We start from the raw sequence: 20,931 nt of genomic DNA, 5'->3' as shown, positions 1-20,931 counted from the left end.
ACAAAAAGTTTAAATCAGGTTTGTGAGGAAAAAAACAACACAGTAACACTTTATGTTGACAGTCCACTTTAGACATTCTACTATCTATAACTTGTCAACTACATGTCAACTAGCAGACATTAGAATATTAGTATGACTTAATATCTGCTAACAATTTTGATGGTCCCTCAAAAGACATTCTTCTGACTAAAAATAACTTTGCAAGTACTTAACAACTTAACCCCACTAACTAAAGTTATTTAATCTAAATACTGTACATTTGAAATGAATAGTGGGTAGGAAAATGTTTAATACAAATATTGTGCAAATTATGTTTTATAACAGAAATTGGCTTCTGAATGATTTAATATCTCAAACAACATATTGTTGTTATAAAATCATACTATATTTACAATTATTTAAATGGGTCTATAAATGCACAACTGCTTTTATACTTGAGAAGAGGGTCCCTTGCAATGGGATCAGAATATTTGGGGGTCGCCTTTCATCACCACTCCACTTGATTTGAGGTTTTATCCATGTCTTTATCACAAATGATTATGGACAAGTGAACTGGGGATGTTCTAAGTGGAATAATAAGTATGAAATGTTGTAATAATAATAGCGATTAGTAATAGTAATATAGTAAGCAGTTTAATATTGTGCTTTCAGTCCTCATATAGAGCTTTCAGGGATTTTTATTTATTTATTTTTATTTATTTTGTATTCTCTGCCTATATCCTCATTCACATCCTCTTTCAGCACATTATTTGTACCCTTGACCGTTCTCTGTTGAAGATATCATTCCTCTTAAAGCATACAAATGAATTGCCAATCGTCCTGGGCCCTTGATCCATCCTGGTTTCTTTCAGCGGAATATCAAATGCACTTGTCTGCATAGCCTGCTTTCAAATCTCTTCAAGCACATCCATGGAGAAGAGGACAGATGAAGGTCCTTCCTATCATCACCTAATGGCCATGATTTGATCAGCACATGTAAGATTGAATGAAGCCTCCATACACAGGTAAGCAAGTGTGATGTGATTATAGTGGCCAAATGCTAAACGGGTAATAACGCTGAATGGTGCACTCACTTTACCATATTTACTTTGCTTGCAGGAGATATGAAAAGCTTAATTTATTGCCACCAATAACAGCCAATAAGAAATTCATAGACAATGTTAGCAGGCTTCTATCGAGGACTCTCTGGAGATACTGTGGTCAATGAAAACTATGTTATCAGTGGTGTTTACCACAAGCATCAGTGCTCATACTTGGTATTTAGTATACAGTATACTACATAATTTAATACTTAGTACAGATGATTGTGAATCTGCCATTGTTTCATTATATTGCTTTTTCTACATATCGCTGCAGCTTGCGCCACTCATAGGTTAATGGTCTACCACAATTAAGAATAATGTGACACCTATACTAAAACAGTCCCTAAACCTAATGATAGAGTCAACAAAAACAAACGTGAGATAAAAAAAAACATGTTTCAGCTTGTTTCTACAGATCTTTGAGCTTGTGCTTCATGGGCAGTGCTGTACCAGGTAACCTACCAAAAAGGTTTGCTAGATCAGAAAAGCCACACTTTTGAAGCTGGTTATGTGATGCAAAAGTCAAAATCGTGCTCTATGGTAAAAGTGTTTTGAGATCATAACATAATATAGTGCAAGGAACTGTGCGAAAATACGTGCAAAAATAAGATAATCTGCCACGTAATCATAATTTGCTTTGGTCACAATTTTAAGGACCAATTCTCACTATTAACTATGAAGTTTGCCTGTAATAAACTCTTAATTTGCTGTTTATTAATAGTAAAGTATGGGGTAGGATTAAGGTATCTACAATATAAAATAGAATAAGGTATTAATACATGCTTTGTAAGTACTAATAAACAGCCAGTATACTAGCAGACTGAGAATTAATCGTAGAATTAATCCTTAAAATAAAGTATTATAGTATTACAGTCCCCCAGTGTGCCTATGCTGCAATATGTGGAGAATATCATAGAGACTAGATGGTCAGCTCATTTGTCTTGGGCCAGTAGGCAACTATCTTGCAAACATCCTATAAATGTCCTAGCAACAACCCAGAGAACCCTAGAAACTTGACAACCACCCACAATGTTCTAGCGTGTGCACTGGGAAGCAGCACTCTTCTGTTTGCTTTTAGGAAATGTAAAAATCTATATTTCTAAGAACATACAAGAGAAAAGCTGAGGAGAAACTTTCAGCCCAGTAGATGAACAGTATGGATGCATGTGTGTACATGTTTGTGCAGCAGTGTATTCATTCCCTGTTCTCTAAGTCGCTCTTCCTTCCTACTGCCTGAACAGTTGATCCATGGTGGGACAGCAACTGTCCACTTGCCCTGAAGACATCCTCCCTCTCGTTTGACAGATCTCCCCTGACTCCAGCAATGCTGGACACCACGATTCTGACGGGAGACCCAGGGATAAGTTGCTTTTTTTGGCTTCAGATTGCGAGGGGGAGAATGACCTGACAAAACACCTCCGGTGGACCGATGCTCTGGCTAATGAGAACAGCGCTGGGCCAAGATACCATAGACTGTCAAGGGCATCTGTGAGAGAAAGTCATACATGACTTCACAATTTCATGTTAAAATAAAAGCGAGAGACAGTTAGGAAGAAAGAGGCAGAACAAGTCGAGTCTTTCATCTTTCAACCTGTCATTACATATGCTCTTTGCAGCAGAGAGTTTGATCGTAGTACAAGCTGTGCTGTCCTGCTGACTGACAGTCAAGAACAACCTTGCCACTCATGAGAGATTAAGAGTTTGTCAAACATTCTTAAAAATCACCCCTTTCGCATCAAAAATAATGTGTGTTACTGTAGCACTACTGGCAAAGCATGGCACTGCCAATGCCTAGGGTTTGAGATAAAACTGAAATGAGCAGCACAGTTATACTGCACAAAGTGGTCAAGGCTGGGCTTGCTCAGATTTACCCTTGGTACCAACAAGCAGATTTTGTCACTTTCCAGGTTCATTTGGTGTGGGGAATAGAAAGCCTGAAGTAAAGCTGGAACTGATTGCAAAATGATAAGAGCGAGAAAGGACGTCATTTTGCTCCACTCACATACTCCGTTCCAGACCGGCTTCCAGTCGCGGTCTAACTCGGTGAGACACAAAGCTTTACGCCTGTTTCACACATACTACATTTGCACTGCGTGTGCAGCTTCCTGTGCGGAACACATACGATACAGAAGCAGCACGGGCTTATTGTGCTTTCACATAAGTTGCATTTGCAGCCTGCTACTGATCCGTGGCTATATACAAAAAAACAGTGTTGTTACTGAAAAAGCTTTTTCAGCATTGTGATTCTCTTTTTACACAGTACAGAAATACAATCTTTCGTAGATGCATTCACGTTTAAACATAATAAATACAAGCAACATTATTCAATGCATTTTACTTCTAGATGTATATAGTAAGTTGTTCAGGCAAGTGGCAGAACATTGAAACACGGCCTATAGCCTACTTTCCTTTAGTTAAAAGGAGGTAGGCTATACCAAACATTTTAGATTAAAACTAACCATTAACAGAAACAGTTGGCTCTCACAAGCAATCCAGCAGGTCATAAAGAACTTTGTTTTTCTACCTCCACGAATGCCATTTATCTAAAAGTGCACTATTCCTTGATTTAAACTTTAAAAGCCATGTGTTGACTCTGAAACACAGTAGGCTTTAATTATATGCATTTATGGTGTAATTACTACATTTTCGTGTCAATCTATTTTCATTTTTGCCACGAACAATGCACTGTCACTTTAGTTCTGTGTGTGCAGAGCAGACAAAAATAGACTGCATCTGCACTTCTTCTGGAATGCATTTGCATGCAGTGTAAATGCTCTAACCCGTTAACATGCACATGGAAAAATTACACAATGCATACGCACTGCAAATGGAGTTTGTGTCAAATGGGAGTTATGCTTTGGATTCTTTCGGAAACTTGTTTGTTAGGTAAAAAAAAAAAAAAAAAAAATGTATGAACTAACCGATCACATTTACTTGATTTGAACTTCTTATTTATGGGAGTGTTGTATAAAAACAACATCTGCGATATTTAGTACAACTGCACTCATGCACATGTTGCTTAATTAATTTCACAGTTCTGTTTGCTGCCACTAGTAGCATTCCCTACCAGTCAAGCAAATGTGAATAACATAAAATCAAGCTTTGTTGTAGCTCTTTCTCCTAAAAGTACAACAGCAGACTGCAGAGCGACGTGTCCAAATAACCATCTGCTAGCCGGGTGTGTAAGATACTGGCGGGTCCCATAAAAAAAGGGGGTAGGCAAATGTAAAATCTTGGCAGAGGAGATGCACACCATTAGCCTAATGACAGAATGAAAGATGGGCGACTTTGTGCAGACGGAGAGATGAGATTAAAGGGCCTAGGAATGCAAATTCTTTCTTTAACAAAAATCAAGAAAAGTAAGCTCATGAAGAGAACAAAAAAGTGCATCGGTCTCACTGTTCTCTCGTGCTGCTAGAAGGAAGACACACTCAGCTTTAATTCAGCTGTGGCCATCAGAAAAGAAACGCTGCACCCACAGTCTTTTCATGTTGCTTCTTTGGCTTTGAACTGCTCGTCTAAATGTACCTGCGACTTCAAGCCTTGAATGGCATAATGGGAAAACAGAAGTAATTAGGGAGCTACCGCCATCCCCTCCCCTTTCACCTCTTGTCAACCATACTTCAAAGTAGCACATCTGTCTTAGTTTTGGGCAAGAAAATGTATCGAACATTCAAAGCCCTGCCTGGAGGATTAGCATGCTCAAATATTGTTTAGCTAGTGTCACTAATTAATTTAACAGAGCGGCTTTAAAATCACTTTAACATGCAATGCTGTAAGTCACAGTAATGTAGGGAGAAAGTAAACTATTTTCAAACATTTCCTCATTCTGCTAGTATCTGACCAAAAATATATAGCCCTACCACAAACTCATGGCACTGGATGCACCCACAGAATCACAGTGTTTATAGTTTTCTGAAAATAGTTGCAACATGAAATGTAAGTTGCTTGCCACAATGTTCCCTAGCTAACAGGAAATGTTCCCACAACTTTCATTAATGGTTTTTCAAAGGTATTTAAGATTTGAGGTATCATCAGAATCAGTGATGATGTTCTTTGCTTTATGAATAATTACGGAAATGTAAAGCATTAAAATTAGTAACTTACAATGTTTTTTATTCAGTTGTTGTCATGTTAAATACAAATTAAGTCACATTAAAAATATTAGGCTGCTTTTAGCCTTATGCTGGTGCTGGTTTCGGGCAATGAAGCTAAGTATATAAATAATTTTTAAAAATTAGCATGATAATATCATGTATCACCGATCTCGCAGGCTGATGATAGGACCCAACATTAACTTACTGTAACGTATTATTTACTCACCCTCCATGCATCCTAGGTGTATATGACTTCCTTCTTTCAGACAAATGCAATCTGAGTTACATTAAAAATTATCCTGGCACTCCCAAACTTTAGAACGTCATAGACGGGTGTTTCTCTTCATCAGTCCAAAACAAGTCCAATAAAGTGCATCCATCCATAATAATAAGTGCCTCACATGGCTCCGGGAGGGTAAATTAAGGCCTCCTCTAGCGAATCAATACAGTTTTGTAAGAAAAATATCCAAATTTAAAAAGTAAGAATCACTTTAATCTAGCTTGCGCTAACAGTTGTACATGGAACTTGCCTCTTTGACAAGCGGCGTGACAGTAACGAAACACCGTCTAAGCTGTTAACCAATCACAACGCAGTGGGACAGCTAACCAATCACAACAGATTTCATTTTTTGGAAGGTGGGTCTTCATCACACCCGGAACTAATCAAGCCTTTTGTGCCAGGCTGAGGAGAACAATATTTTAATAATGTCAATTATGATAACATTAATGTAAATTATGTGAAAAATAATGTGTTTTTCAAAACTAGCATGAGAAAATGTTCTAGTACACCCCCAAAACAAAATCAAGACTTTGTAAACGAGCATATTAGGACCCCTTTAAAGGTTAGGACAGAACATTCTTTAAAATAATGTTTATAGAATGTTCTAATAACATTATTAATGGCTGATTTACATTCACATGTTAAGAGAAAACATTCTTATAACAACATTCTCTGAATGTTATTTTGATGTTGTTTGTACACTACTGAGTTTCTCTTAATGGTAAGAAAAAAAAATTCTTATAACAAAATTCTCAAAACATCCTTTTGATTAAATTTGTATTTTTGAATGACCTTTTGTTTGTTTATTTCTTCTTAACTTCATTTCAGCTATGGCTGTATTCATGCTGAGAACAAATTAATCTATAAAAAGTTAATCCGCACAAGTTGAGGGAAGGACAATTTCACATCCTCAGCTAACCTCACCTGCATGTTTTTTTGGACTGTGGGAGGAAACCGGAGTATAAACCCATACTGACACACTGACTGAACATTCTCAGAACATCCTTGTTATGTACTTAATTGTACTTCATTGTTCTCATCATGTTAAAAGAAGACTTTCTTACAGCTCATGTATTTATGAAACATTCTCATAAAGTTAATAGAGAAAGATTTTAGAACTAAATTCTTGGAAAATTAAACAATCTTGGGGGGGACAGGTTCTTTAAACATTATTTTCAGAATGTCCTTTAGTGTTCTGCATAGTATTTTCCCAGCTAAGGGAGAACATTTTTATAACTTTTAAAGGTTATGTGAATGTTAATCAAACCATTCTTATAACAATGTTTATGAATGTTCTTATAACATAAAATATGAGTGTTTTAAACATAGCGAGAACATTCAAATATAAGGTTCTCATAACGTTGTGACAATGGTAGATTGGGATGATGTTCCTGTAACATTCACATAACCAAGAAAAAAATGTTAGTCAAACATAAAAAAAAAAAAAACAAACAAAAAAAAAACTGGAAGTTTTGAGCGTTTACATCAGTGGTTTCCAACCACCTTCCTGAAGGCCCCTCAACACTGCATGTTTTCCATGTCTCCATAATCAAACACACCTGATTCAGATCACCAGCTTGTTAGTAAAGACTCCAAGACCTGAAATGTGTGTGTCAGACAAAGGAGAGATGCAAAATGTGCAGTGTCGGGGGGCCTCCAGGCACGTGGTTGGGAACCATGGGTTTACATAACATTAAGAAATAACATTATCATTACAGGTATAGAAGATAAAAGATAATGTTTGTCCAACGTTTGTATAATCAGTAAAAAAAAAACAAAAAAAACAACAACAACAAAAAAAACGTTCTCATAACATAAAATATGGGTTTTTTAAACGTATATATTGTAATGGTAGATTTTAATGTTCCTCAAACATTAGGAACAGTTTTTATTTGATTTGATTATATTTTATTTTATCCATTGGTTGTTAACTGAAGAGAGTGTTGCATGCAGGGACAGAAGCAGATCTGAATGTAACTGATTTAACTATGGTACAGCATGTTGATTAAAGATCACGATTACGTAAACATACATATGCATAGATGAATCATTCCTTTGGGTCAGTTTTGATTTCATGCTGATTTTAAGATGGAACTGAAGAACAGTTTAACACCATAAAAATTACACACTACAGCTTTAATAACTTTGATTTAAACCAACAAAAATGCCTCATTTTTCCTCCAAAATACCACAAGTTCAGTCAGGCTAATTGACTAAACAGAATTGAAATGGACTTTGACACGGTCAAATGTACCGGAGGCTATTTGCTCTGTCTTATCACAAGAAGTATGGCTCAGATGTGACAAGCAACAACATTTTCGTGAAACGGCAAATGCACATCTCATAAAACTTCAATCTCAGGGATCCTGTGCTTATTTGCTTAGAGAAGAATGAGGCAAAACAAGGCACGGCAATTTGATATCAATTTGGCTGTATTGATCCCATCAGAGAATGGCAGTTTTATAGGCATTGGTAAGACAACTCGTTTCATATTCCAATCAAGAGAATGGATTCCACCCAATGATTTAGGTACATGTGTAATTTCAAGCTGAAAGAGATTTGCAGAACCTATCTGAGGCAGTTCAGCTGTTAACAATGCCTTGGTACACAATAACAAATCGAAATCTCAGTGAAACAGCAGTCAGTTTGTTTTAAATTCTCACAAACATCAAAGGCAATTTTCTTATTTTGGGAGGGTAAAAACCACTTTTTATCTAATCTCTAAAATCATTTTTTAAAAGCTTTGTGCTAAACACTCTCCAGAGATTGGTTAGGAAAACCACAGTCGAAATCCAAAAGCACCAAACAAAAAATACAATGAGCTACAGAAGTGAAACCATGTCCCGAACACAAACACGAACAATGGGGGGACAATTCACACGTCTTGGCAGAAACATCCGCCGTGAGAAGCACAAAACAAAGCGAAACGTTCAAAAGTTTTTCCAAAGTTTCACTGCAAATCTGTAACTTGCATATGACTCGCTTTGGCAGCAAACAAACGCAGGATTACATTCACCGCGGAAAAACAAACACAGACTTGTGACTGGACAAAACACGAGAAGATAAAATCTTCTCATGGAGACTGAGATAAAGTGTAAATATTTGCAATCGCAACAGATGTGCTCTATTAAGTGCAATATGTTAAAATCTCAAATATGCTGCGTTCTGCAAATATAAAGACGTTTCGCTCTCCCAGAAATAATGTATGCTGTCTGGGAAGATTCATATCTCATTACAGTGAGGAGTGACAGAATGCAGAATGTACTTGGGTACTGAATTAATGTAAACAAAACATGCTTAAATGTGCTGTTTGCTTTGCCGTCGCAGTTGCCATATTGCGCTTATCTTGGGCTCTAGCAATCGCTGTACTTTGTTGTGCTCAACATACTTCAGTGACTCAGAAATCTGTCTCAGTCAATAGGCAGTAGAGGTGAAATGTCATTTTGAGTCTATTTATTCTATTATTTTGGTGAGCCCTGCATTTCTGCCAGGACATTTTGCAGTGGATGGCCATTTCATTGTGCTTGTGTGGCAGACAGTTTTGACAGTGCTGTCTTTGGTGCACAAGCAGTTCTACATCACCATTATGTCGCTCGTTCAAACATAAATTCTTCTGTTCTTCGACAGCTTTTGATAGGAGCGAAATTTGTTATTATTAAAGACTAGAAATAAAAGACTAAATAAGATGCAAGAAAACACTGAACAGTCACAATGACTGCCAGTTTCTTTCTCTGTCAACCCGTTTCAGATGTCAGGGAATCTCACAAAACCTGTCAAGAACTGTTCAAGTTTCACTACAAAAAAAGAAAGGAAAAAAAAAGTATAGCATAGTGAAATAATGTAGTGTACACACACTACTTGCATTTAAATTTAATTCTTACACATTTAAATGTATGAAGTTTTTAGAAAGATATATATCAGTGGCGATTTCTTTAAGACTGCAAGGGAAGCTCAGCTTCCCCTATAATGTCACAAAATTAATGGTCAAATTATGTACTATTGTATTAACATTTTATTGACTAAAAATGCGTTAGAAAACGTTCATCTCAAAGACGAGTTCGTTCAGAATCAGTTAGATATAGCAGGTCGGCTGACTTGATTTTCTTCTCATACATTCCCGTAGCGTCGCAGTGCATTTCCCCGTTGAAGCCCAGCGTCCATTGACTTCAATGCGGCTGCTTTGAACGTTTTTTTTCAGTGCTTTGAAACTAGACGGTCATTGGATAAACGCTGCGATTATGTCCCGCCCACGGACGCTCAGCGTCTCTGGGGGTGAATGAGGAGCAAATGAGGAGTGGGCTGGCCTGGACTCCGAGCTTCTGCATGATGATTGGAGGGTCTGTCGAAAGATTGCGTCTCCTTTTGACTGACAGCGATTTTGTACTATAAGGAATCGCTGAAGCTATTCGCGCTCAGTCCCATCGTGGATTTCTCAAGTTCAGTCGAAATAAAACTGCTGCAACCTATTTCTTTATATTTGCTTGGCGAAATTGCTTGATTTTCATCATACATTTCACACAATTATACACCACATTCCTTGTTTCACTTTTACAGAGTTTAATATTTTTTTTAGATCGTTCATTCATTCATTCATGTTAATATTTAATGTAGTAATCAATATATATATATAGATTACTACATTAAATATTAACATGGAGGATGACTATAAATTAATATATATATATATATATATAGTAATCTTGAAAAATTTTAACATAACATAATGAAACCTTATATTTCTATTAAAATACTTTATAAATAAATAAATAAATAAATCTCCATAATAACCTTATTTAAATTGCAAAATATTTATACTATATAGTAGCATCTGACTAAAAGAAAAAATACATCATATTTTGCATAATAATTTTTTTTTACGATTGTTTGCATTGTGACTTACTTATGACAATAAGGCACATTCTTGTGAATAAATAAATAGACAATTTTACGATGTAGGCCGAAAATGAGCTTCCCCCTATTTGACAGACCAGTAGCCGCCACTGATATATATATATATCTATACTTTTATTTTTGTTATTATTGTTCTTTTTTAATAAAATTATTTTCTTTCTTTTGGTTTTGGGGTGATACACCACTCATCACAGAATGATAGTTCTTACAAAATGTAGAAACCTCATCAAAACGTCCCCAGACTACATAACTCCAACATCATTAGAAACAAAAAAACAACTGTACAGCCAAAAATGTAATCTCAGAGTACAATCAACTAGAACAATTTGAGAAGCAGTCTCATTACTTTGCTCAGTCATTCATAAACATTGGTTTGCTTCATTGTCACATTGTAAACAGCAATTACCTAAATTATTGATTGATAACCTGACAGCAAAACAGTTTATGATTGTAAGAGGCAAAACACATCTATTTTCTCAGCTTTTCAATGGCAGTGTGGTACACATTTAAAATTGATTAAAAAAAATTCCATCAATCAATCAATCGATCAATCAATCAGTCAGTCAATCTGCATTAATCAATCAATCTACATTAACTCATTTGTAACATTTAAACATGAATTTTCCCTTTTGGTTGTCCAAGTACATTGAATTTACAGTAAACTGGTGCTCTTTGGGCGGACATTTGATCAACCAAACAGTCCGATCTTTGCCAGAACGACACGGCTAAGGTCTTGTTTTCTTGAGCTAGTAACAAGGAAAGAACAAATGGTTTTGTGTCGAAAGTTTGTTTGCGTTTCAGGCCTGCTGTGTGAATGTGGGCTGCTGGGCTCTGCTCTTAATGAAGGTTTACAGGGAGAGACATGTGACGCGGCTTCAGCCTTGAAGGAACATCGCTTCCCTTAAATAGATTCACCTTAAAAGACATCTACTCCCATGTGACAAAATTAAATTAATATGCACTGATTTTATATAGAGCAACCAGCACGAAAAGCAGGGAGAAAAATGAAATATTGAAACATGTTTCATGGAGTTTGAAGAAATGTTACACTGATTTGCTATTCATTAAGCTTTAGATCTCACTTGGAATCTTTATTACACATATTTCCAATCCAGTATCACATTAAAGACAAGTGAACCAAGAAATTATACTAGGAACCTATTATGCATGCTACAAGGTAAGGCCATTTGTGAAAAAAATATAGCTTTCCTTATTCTGTGAAAGATGGTGAACATGCTATGTACGTCAGCTCTTCATGTGAGGGTATTAGCTAATGAATTTACATTTACAATTAGTTAAGGCGAGCATCACTGTTACTACTGCTCACACTTATCATAAGGGTCTCAAAGCAACAACTTAGAACATCCTAGCAACGACACAAGTGCATTTTTTTATTTGGAAAATGTATCTAGTTGCAAATGCACTAATCTAACCTCCTTTCTGCATTTTTGATTTGCCGGTTAACAAACCTCTGATTTTTAATGCCACAAGGGTAAAAAGAAAACACTTAGAAACGACTGCGATTGCTTTAGCACATGCCGTCATCTAAACACACTCTGCACCACAACGATTTGGAGATTTTATCCAGGAGGCTTCAGATCTTTTATGCTGCTTTTGAAATGCAAAATGGAAAGTGTAGCTGTCACGTTTGAGAAGTAATGGAAAATACTTTTCACTGTGGTGTTTTTTTTTTTTTTTTTTTTTTTTACAGTTTCTCAGTGGAAAGAAAAAAATAAATATTATTTTAAGATCAAAGACAGTGAATTTGTGTATTACATTTTTCCATATGAAATGTTGTCATGGATACCTGTAATTAAGAGCACTGACATTTACAAGAATACAATTACTACACTTAGCTAGAGGGCGTGTGCTTTTCTATGTGGCTAATAATCGTTAACCAGCAGCCAGTGATTATCCAATAGGTCAACTGTTCACAAGAACTTCTCATCACATACATAAAAGTGATTTTTTTTAAGAGTCTGTGAAAACTGCAAGATGCTGTGCTGCATCAATTGACACTTACACTGAGGAAAAAAAAAAAAAAAAAACTACAACGGTGACATCTAAATTATTTGGTTTTATAATAAGCCATTGCTGAATCAACCAAAATACATTCATTTATATCAACAAAACAAATTCTGTTGGTTAAATCATGTAGGCAAAGAGTGCCGGTCAAACGTTTGGGATTGGTGAGATTTTTTAATGTCTATGAGAGTCTCTTTTGCTCACCAAGGATGCATTTATTTGATAACAATAAATAAATAAATAAATAAATAAATAAATAAATAATAAAGTGAATGTTTTCTATGCAAACGTATTGTAAAATGTCTTCCTGTGATGCAAAGCTGACTTGCTGATCAATAAACATGTCTAATTATGTTGAAAACAGAATGTTGAAAACAGTTGTGCTGCTTCATATTTTTATTAAAAACCACAACACATTTTATTTTTCAGGATTCTTTAATGAATGAAAGGTTTAAAATAACAATTTACTTTTGTACTGCTTTTGATCAATTTAATGCATCGATTAATAGAAGTATTTTTTTTCATAATTACCTCAAACTTTTGATTAGTGTGGTATCATACTTTTCACAAAAAAATATAAAGCAGCACAGCTGTTTTTAACTATGATGATAATCAGAAATGTTTCTTAAGCAGAAATCAGCATATTAGAATTATTTCTGAAGAATCACGTGACACCAAAGACTGGAATAATGATGCTGAAAATTAAACTTTGATCACAGCAATAAATTACATTTAACAATAGATTACAATAGAATATATTGTTTTAAACTGTAATAATATTTCACAACTGTATCACAAATGCATTTTTAATAAAATAGTCATTCAAAGACATTTAAAAATCACACCATTCCCAAACTTTTGACTCTTTATTAATGTTAACAAATCAACAAATGAATATTGTTAACCAATAGTCATAATTAGCCTACAAGCATTGTTTTAGCACATTCACACTGACATCTGACTCCATTCTAATATGAAACACCCACTATGGATAAAATGAAATTTACCCAAACTATTTTTTTTTATCCCATTGTCGATACCCTCTTTCATGTAAAATCATCATACCAGCTAACAGCTTGTACCATGTTTAAAAATGACGCTGGCATTAAAAGGTGATAATTAATCAGATGTCATAGACAGTCTTGAATCATTTTCTCAATGCTTTGTAAGGAGACTCTCAGGATTACTGTGCCCCTTCATTTATTTGGATTGCTAAAATCCAGCTTCCTTCTCCTCCAGCTCTGTGCTTCCTCAATGCAGGGACAAGTACTGTTGCTAGAACAATGTTATCTATTATTTATTCACTCATTTTCTTAACGCCTATGCTCTTATCAATGCAGACACCTCATTAGTATGTGATCGCCGCTCAACATGGAGATTCGCGCCTCCTTTACCACAATCCCACCCCCACCTTGACACTTTCAGTTTGATTGGCTGCCTATGTCTAGATATGTTTTTTTCTGCTTTTTCCAATGACAGTCAGTGCAGTGAAACAATATGAGGTCTGTTTGTTAATGAGACGATACTGCAGAGGTTAGGGAGAGGTTTAGAAATCTTCACGGGTGCTGAGGATCAGATCAGCATGAAAGCGTGCGGATGAGTAAAGCAACTGGTGGAGAGCTTCACTGAATGTGCTAAATAAGTAAAAATATTCAGTTCTGAGGGCTTGCTGGTTATATCACGGTCAGATGTCATACAGCACAAGAAGATGCACATCTACTGCAACATACTTAAAATGCTTATATAAAAATCTATATGATACTGCTTATATACCGTACGATGACAAGTACTTTTGGTTGATCTGACATCTATAGGCCTTGCCTGTTAACAAAAAAATCCAAGAAAATTGTTTGTGCATATACTAGTCAGCCTTTCAAAACCATCACTATTTAACACTTTATCCAATGGTTCATAATTAATAAATTAATTTAAAAAAGGCCAAATATTCAATGACCTATTCATAAAGACAGTCAGTTGCTTTGATCCTGAATGAACAAGCCATTTTGAATGAATCAGTGACTCACTCATTAAGACAGTAGCTGGGTTTCCATTCAAAGATGTGAATTTAACTTATGCACAAAACTGGAATATCGCATAAAACATTTGCGAAAAAGCACTGTTTCTATCCAACGAGTCAAAGAGAACAAAATCGCCACTTCCTGATAAACTGCCAATAAATATCACTAAGCAAAGTAGGAGAAACCACTCAATATAATAATTTTTTATATATAATAAATTACTTGCAGACAAAACACAATAAATGCAGTCATTGCTTTCAGAGGTGGATGTCTGCTGTTTGCAAACACAGTCATGTAAGACAGTTCTGGGAGGCAATTATACTGACATACTTTGATGACAAACTTTGCTTGGGCATTTCAGAATGAGACAACAACATTTCAGATGCTGTGCAACAAGATTGGTCTACTGGTTAGTCAGGTTATGACATCGCATAGCACAAAGTCACATGACATTTTGATGCGCATGGAGGAATTTATTCAGCAAATGCATTTCCGTCTCCCAATATTTGCATTAACCACCTCAAGTGATCATAAAACATTTTTGCGAATTAAGGTTTTTTTCTTTCTCTGATTGTTTCTGATGCGATTCTTCAAAATGCACAAAAAACAGAGTGATAGAAACTTAGCTAGTGACTTACTGCCATCTACTGCCATTTTACTTTAATATTTAAGGTATAAACTTTTACATCACTTTGTATTTCTATATTCAGTATCTTTTATATTTAAAACATTAATCTCATAACATTATGTATGCAATTGTAAATGCAATGTAAATGCATCCATGGCATCTCTGAGCTGCATTAACGAGTCTTTATAAATACATTTTAATGCCACCTCAGATGCAGCTTCTGTGCCACCTCTGTGGTGCAAAGACGGATTTTGTTGATGGAAGAATTGACATAAAAAGACTTTGAACACATCAATTTATATTGCTGCTTAATGAAAGATTTTCAGTTTTTATTCTGGGTTCAATGAATACTGCAAAGTGTCCTCCTTTTTGGTCACACAGTCATTTCCAAAAACTACCATCAGCCTTCCCAGTGGATAATTTTGTGCATACATATTGACCATCCTCTTCTCTAAATATCAATATTGGTCGACCACTATTAAAGAAAATAACACCTAAGATGAACAGTGAGTATACAGTCTAGTAGGTAATGTTCAGTTCCCCAAAACAAAATATTTTGTTTGTGTCCTTCCAGTAAGTCCATGAAAATCTCAGGTTATGTAATCATTTATGCTATCTTTCTCACACCTCTCCGTACCTCTACAGTGCTGGGGTTATTCTGCGTTGCCAAGGGAACTTGCTTTTGAATTCAAAGCGATTTTGACTCAGAAATACCGACAGACTGTGCCCACAAAGCACTTCTATCACTGAATGCTCATCCTCTCATTGCAACACTTTCACTTGCAAATCAGACTGGACAAGCATGGGTGCCGCAAAAGAACTGTCATAATTACAAAGGGATTCAATCACAAAAACATCAAAGCAGAAATACAAAACGACTTGTCATGTACTAAGCAAGCGTAACGCTGAAGCCAGTCACAAAGTCTGAGGGGAAAAAATATTTTCAAAATTCTGATAAATAGCAGAAGTTTCTCAGAGAAAAAAAACAAAACATGATGCTTCAAAAAAGGGGAAGAAAAAAAAAGCCCGAAACTATGAAATTCTCTCCCAGTCCTTCCGTGACCTCTCCACCCTACCCGAACTCGAAACCTAGCTGAAAACACATCTCTTCATGTTATGGTACTCGGGCTTCTAAATTCAACCGTATCCGTTCTGTCCTTGTATTTTTTTGCTCTTATATTTTGTGTCAGTGTTTGCCTTTTTTCATTGTGCTTTGTGCTACTGTTAGTTATATTATTTTCATTAATAGCAAGCTATTCAGGACCAATACATTTCATTTGAAGTCCACGGTGACGCTTGATGTTAATAGGTTGTGCACAACTGAAGGCAGTAACTGGATCATTACAAGATTATGGGATAATATATGGGGTAATAGAAACTCTTCACTGCACAATGGCCTGTTATAGCGTTACTCCACTTGTTATATTGCTGAATTAAGCTGAAATCTATCAAAGTAGTGAGTGGTTTATTGCTGATGGACAAATTAACACAGTTCATAGAAACGGTCACACAGAAATCCCAGCAATGGACAATTATTTCTCAGTCTGGTGAAGCAGCATTGAGGTAAAAGCTCATAATACTCACATGCATGAGTGACAGAGAAACTGTTGGAGGACTCCAGGTTATCTACGTTGTAATTGAGATGGAAGGGTTTCTCAGTCATGTTCTGATTGGTGTTGTAGAGCTGCACAGCGAATCTGAAAGCGCTGTGTTCTTGCACGGTGGAACGCATGAAGAGCCCACCTTTATGAAGACCAAACAGCAATGAATCAGAGATGATGCACAGATTTCATGCATATAAAGACTGTATGAATATAAAACACCTGGCTTAAATCAGCACTGGACAGCGGCAGATCCATTTAGACACATTTATGGATGTGTTCCAACATTGTTACACACGGACTCAATTCGATTCGCCTCCATTCGTTGGAAGGAACTTTCTCTTAAGTTTACGAAAAGCGACTGATAGCTGACATACATGCAGAGTGGAAACCTAAACATTTTCGCATACGTATAATCATAATCGTTTTATAATTTATGACAATTCTGCTTGGTATCATTTGCGATGATTCCTCAGATTGCATTGGTGCACTTAATACAGCGGGCTTACAATACCGGCATCGCATATAACCTACACATGCACATACATCAAAACCTTGCATCGACAAACAAAGCCTAGCGATATAAGAAGTCAAGCATATCCGGACGGACTCACCGATGTTTATCTGATTGGGGAAGCCAGCGAGAGATGTGCCGAATAGCCATAATAAAAAAAGCAGCGCGCTTTGAGCCATTTTCTCTCCTGCCTCAAAAATCAAGCCTTATAAAACGAACTGTTTGAGGAGAATCATAAACGCAGAAATCCAGCCGTGAGTGAAGCGGAGCGACTCATGGAGAACAATTCTTCTGCATGTGAGGAGAGAGACAGACTGAGAGAGAGAGAGAGAGAGAGAGAGAGGGAGAAAGAGAGCGAGAGGAAGAGGGAGAGGGACTGGTGCTGAAGATGGTCGAGGCGACTGAGAGCATCACATTCAGAGTGAGTGCGAGCGGCTCCTCCAATTGGACCAACAGGGCGATATTGATCAAACTTGAACTGACGTTGAAGAAGAAGGAGATTTGGTAACACTTTCTATGAAGCCTGGGGATTTAATGCACGCGTTGTAGAGGTTTTTCCATAATGCATCATAGATTTGTTCACAAACGGAGCCACATTTATAATGCATTATAACACTTAAATATTCATGTAATAAAGGTAATGCCTTTTAATGGACACTATGAAGAGTTAAACCTGCCCATAAAACGTTGTAACCGCAGACACAGTGCCGTATTATGTAACATAAATAAATATACTGTATATTGGAAGCAAATGCAATTTCTCTGTTGCATTATAGGCCTAATATTTATCTATTCATATCATAAACGTCATTTAGTATAATGCACATTGTAAGCAGACATTTTGTCATTAATCATTTTAAGTAGCCTTCACTTAATATAGCTGTTATAAGCTACTGTTGATATATTCTACTCACCGACTGATTTGTAAACTTTTACTAAACTAAATGTTTTAATGTATTGCAACATAACGTAACCCATGATTAATTTTGCCTTGTAATGCGTTATACTGTTCAAATATATAAACATAGGTAAGTAATGTGATACATTCTACCTAAAGCTATGCTTCATATTGCATGAGAACATACATCTGATTAAGAAGCAGCAGCTACCAGTACAGGTAAAGATGAAAACCCTCCAGTCTCAAGGCGACCAATATCATACTAAATGACCTCAGCAGCAGCATTTCAAGGATTAGTGGAGTTTAGCACATGCAATTATCTTAATTAAAACATAACGTTTGATATGTGACAAGCAGCCTTTTGGTGTCTTTGAGTGTGTGCATTTATTTATTAACACTTATCTACTAATCTATGTCGCCAGTGACGCGACGCGACAAACCAAACGCTGGAGCTGCAGACATTACACGCGAACTCAAAGTCCGTTCAATGTAACGGCAGGGTTCAGTGCAGATGGGGTGTCACGTGGAAGGAAGGCTGTATGATATTGTTTTGGGAGGCGATGACGCGTAACATGAAGCCCTTTAAATTGAGCACTATCGATCGCTTTGTTAGGAATCGCTCACTGTAGCGTCATACTTTGAAGCGATTGGATTAACAGCAGCGTGAAGTAAAGCAGTCATGATACTATTTGGGTTTAAAAAGAGAAAATGCCTAAAGATGCTTCAAAAAAAAAAAAAAAAAAAAAAAAAAAAAAAAAAAGTTGAATCTTTGACAAGCCGTGTTTAAACGCGACGCAAACTCGCAAAGAACAATGGGCGTTTGACGCCTATGTGCACAGATCACCAGTGATCAGATTTTTTTTTTTTTTTTTTAATAGCGCTAACAAAATATAACACAATGAAACATAAAGCGGGATCTCGATGTGTCTTTCAAAAAGTTTGTAATCTGACACATCGTATTAAACCGCAACGCAAAAATACAAAAAAATATCGAAAAGCGACGCAATGACCAAAGACGTTCATTTGACGCATATGTGCGTAGACCAACCATTAATAACATGGCAGACGGAATGCAAGATAATACTACACCTTCGTTCACCGACGTCTTTCATATAGACTGCGAATGGTGTGTAATGAATTAAATAAATAATAAATGTGAACTCAGCAGAGACCAAGTTGCATTTTGTTAAGATGACCCTTTTATATTGCAGCTATTATTGAGTCGGGCTGCTGTCCATGGTGCTGAACACATTCGACTCCAGTCAAATGATATGTAATTTCGTTTATTGTAGACTGATGATGTGGAAAGATTGCCCTGGAGTATACGTTATATTACAGCGTTCAATACTGTGTATTTACATAAGAGATTAGGTACTGTGTAAGTCTGTGCAACTGCATGTAACTTTGCCCTGTCTCAACCAATCAATACACAATATAAAATGATAATTGCACATTAATATATAATATAGAACTTCTACATAGTTTAACATTTTTAATAATTTTATTTGAGTTTTTTTTTTTTTCAACTAAGGCACATATAGCCTTGCATTGTCTATCCTCCGTGTATTTTTACCAATCGGAAGAACAATTCAAGGATGACAGTTCCATTTATCGTGGGCTGCAAAGCTCTACCAAAATTGAGTTTTTAATTGCATTGCAGACAGACAAGGCTTTAGCTATTGATACTAAAATTGGCTTGTGCCCCCAGTGCAGCATTGCAAAGGGAAACGTCATTGCAAGTCCCCTTCAACAGCAATCCTGCAATCACTAGCAAATGTGCTCACCAAAATGAGTAATAAAGAAGATGTAGTAGTTAATTTCAAAGCATTCTGTTTTTGGTCTTGAGAGATTTTAATTCCCCACCATCTCTTAAAACCAAGTACTGTGTTTCAAAATGGCTCAAGAACTGATAATAACAAAATAACTAAGACATACAGCATATAGAGATTCTTTTATGGGTTTTTCTGTATTAAAAACTATTTGTAAAATCTCTGAAAAGTCTTAACTTCAGATGTGCAGATTTTGAGATATGATATGTATCATCAGATGAATCTCTGTAATCTTGTGAGGATAGGCATATGAAGTGTGTTTCATGAAGATGAGACTCAACCGCAATATACAGTACTCTTCTCTACATTAATGTGTCAGTTCGAAGAGCAAATGAGACCCCAGCATTGATTTTTCTGGGACTGTCATCATTGTCATCTACTTGTGAGCACTTAGGTCATTCACCTTATCATCATCACATAAAAACTGATCCCATTATCATTAAAGGTTACAGTTTCATTACTGCACAAAGGCAATAAAGGCAATTGATTAGATATTAGTTTAATAAGCATGTTTTATTAATTATTTACACACTAAGGAAATGAAAAAACTGGAAATCCTAAAAAAACAAACAATCAAACAAAACATTGTTCTGTCAATCCATGACAAACACCTGTAATTCAGTCTAACAAGTGGGAAATAAACATTAAGGATGTGACCAAACATTCAAACACCGAACGATAAACACAGCTGTAGTACAGTTAATTTTATTTGCACAATGCTTTTTACAATACAGATTATTGCAAAGTGGCTTCACAGAAATAGCTAAGTGAATAGTGAATAATGGGTAGTTTACAATCATTTGAGATTTTCTAAAAGCATTTATCACTTTATCTTAGTGTATGCTGGTAAAGTTATAATATACAGGGGTTGGACAATGAAACTGAAACACTGGCCAATATAGTGTTGGAGGTTTCATGGCTATATTTATGCAGCCTGGTGGCCAGTCTTTACTGATCGCACATTCCACCAATAAGAGCAGAGTGTGAAGGTTGACTATGTGCACCCAATAGCTCAAACATTGTACCCTGAAGGTGGTGCCGTGTATTA

At 36.1% G+C, this 20,931-nt stretch overlaps 1 protein-coding gene across 6 annotated transcripts in view; it reads right to left on the bottom strand.

Moving 5' to 3' along the window:
- gria3b (glutamate receptor, ionotropic, AMPA 3b) overlaps positions 1–17,559 on the bottom strand; it is a 138,380-nt gene extending 120,821 nt beyond the window's left edge. For 4 of the 6 annotated variants that reach the window (XR_007829065.1, XR_007829064.1, XR_007829063.1 and 1 more), the window contains exons 1-2: positions 17,257–17,559; positions 16,626–16,784 (exon numbers count right to left, since the gene is read on the bottom strand). Coding sequence is in view for 3 of the 6 variants with exons in the window: in XM_051127675.1 (XP_050983632.1) it covers positions 16,626–16,784; positions 17,257–17,335 (238 nt within the window). In the remaining 3 variants the exon portion in view is untranslated. The remainder of the gene's footprint in view (positions 1–16,625; positions 16,785–17,256) is intronic. The other 2 variants (XM_051127673.1, XM_051127674.1) reach the window with 2 other exon arrangements.
- Between the last annotated feature and the right edge of the window lie 3,372 nt (positions 17,560–20,931).

Source organism: Labeo rohita, chromosome 14 (genome assembly GCF_022985175.1).
Source record: "Labeo rohita strain BAU-BD-2019 chromosome 14, IGBB_LRoh.1.0, whole genome shotgun sequence".
NCBI lineage: Eukaryota > Metazoa > Chordata > Actinopteri > Cypriniformes > Cyprinidae > Labeo > Labeo rohita.
This window is presented reverse-complemented; position numbering and strand designations above follow the sequence as displayed.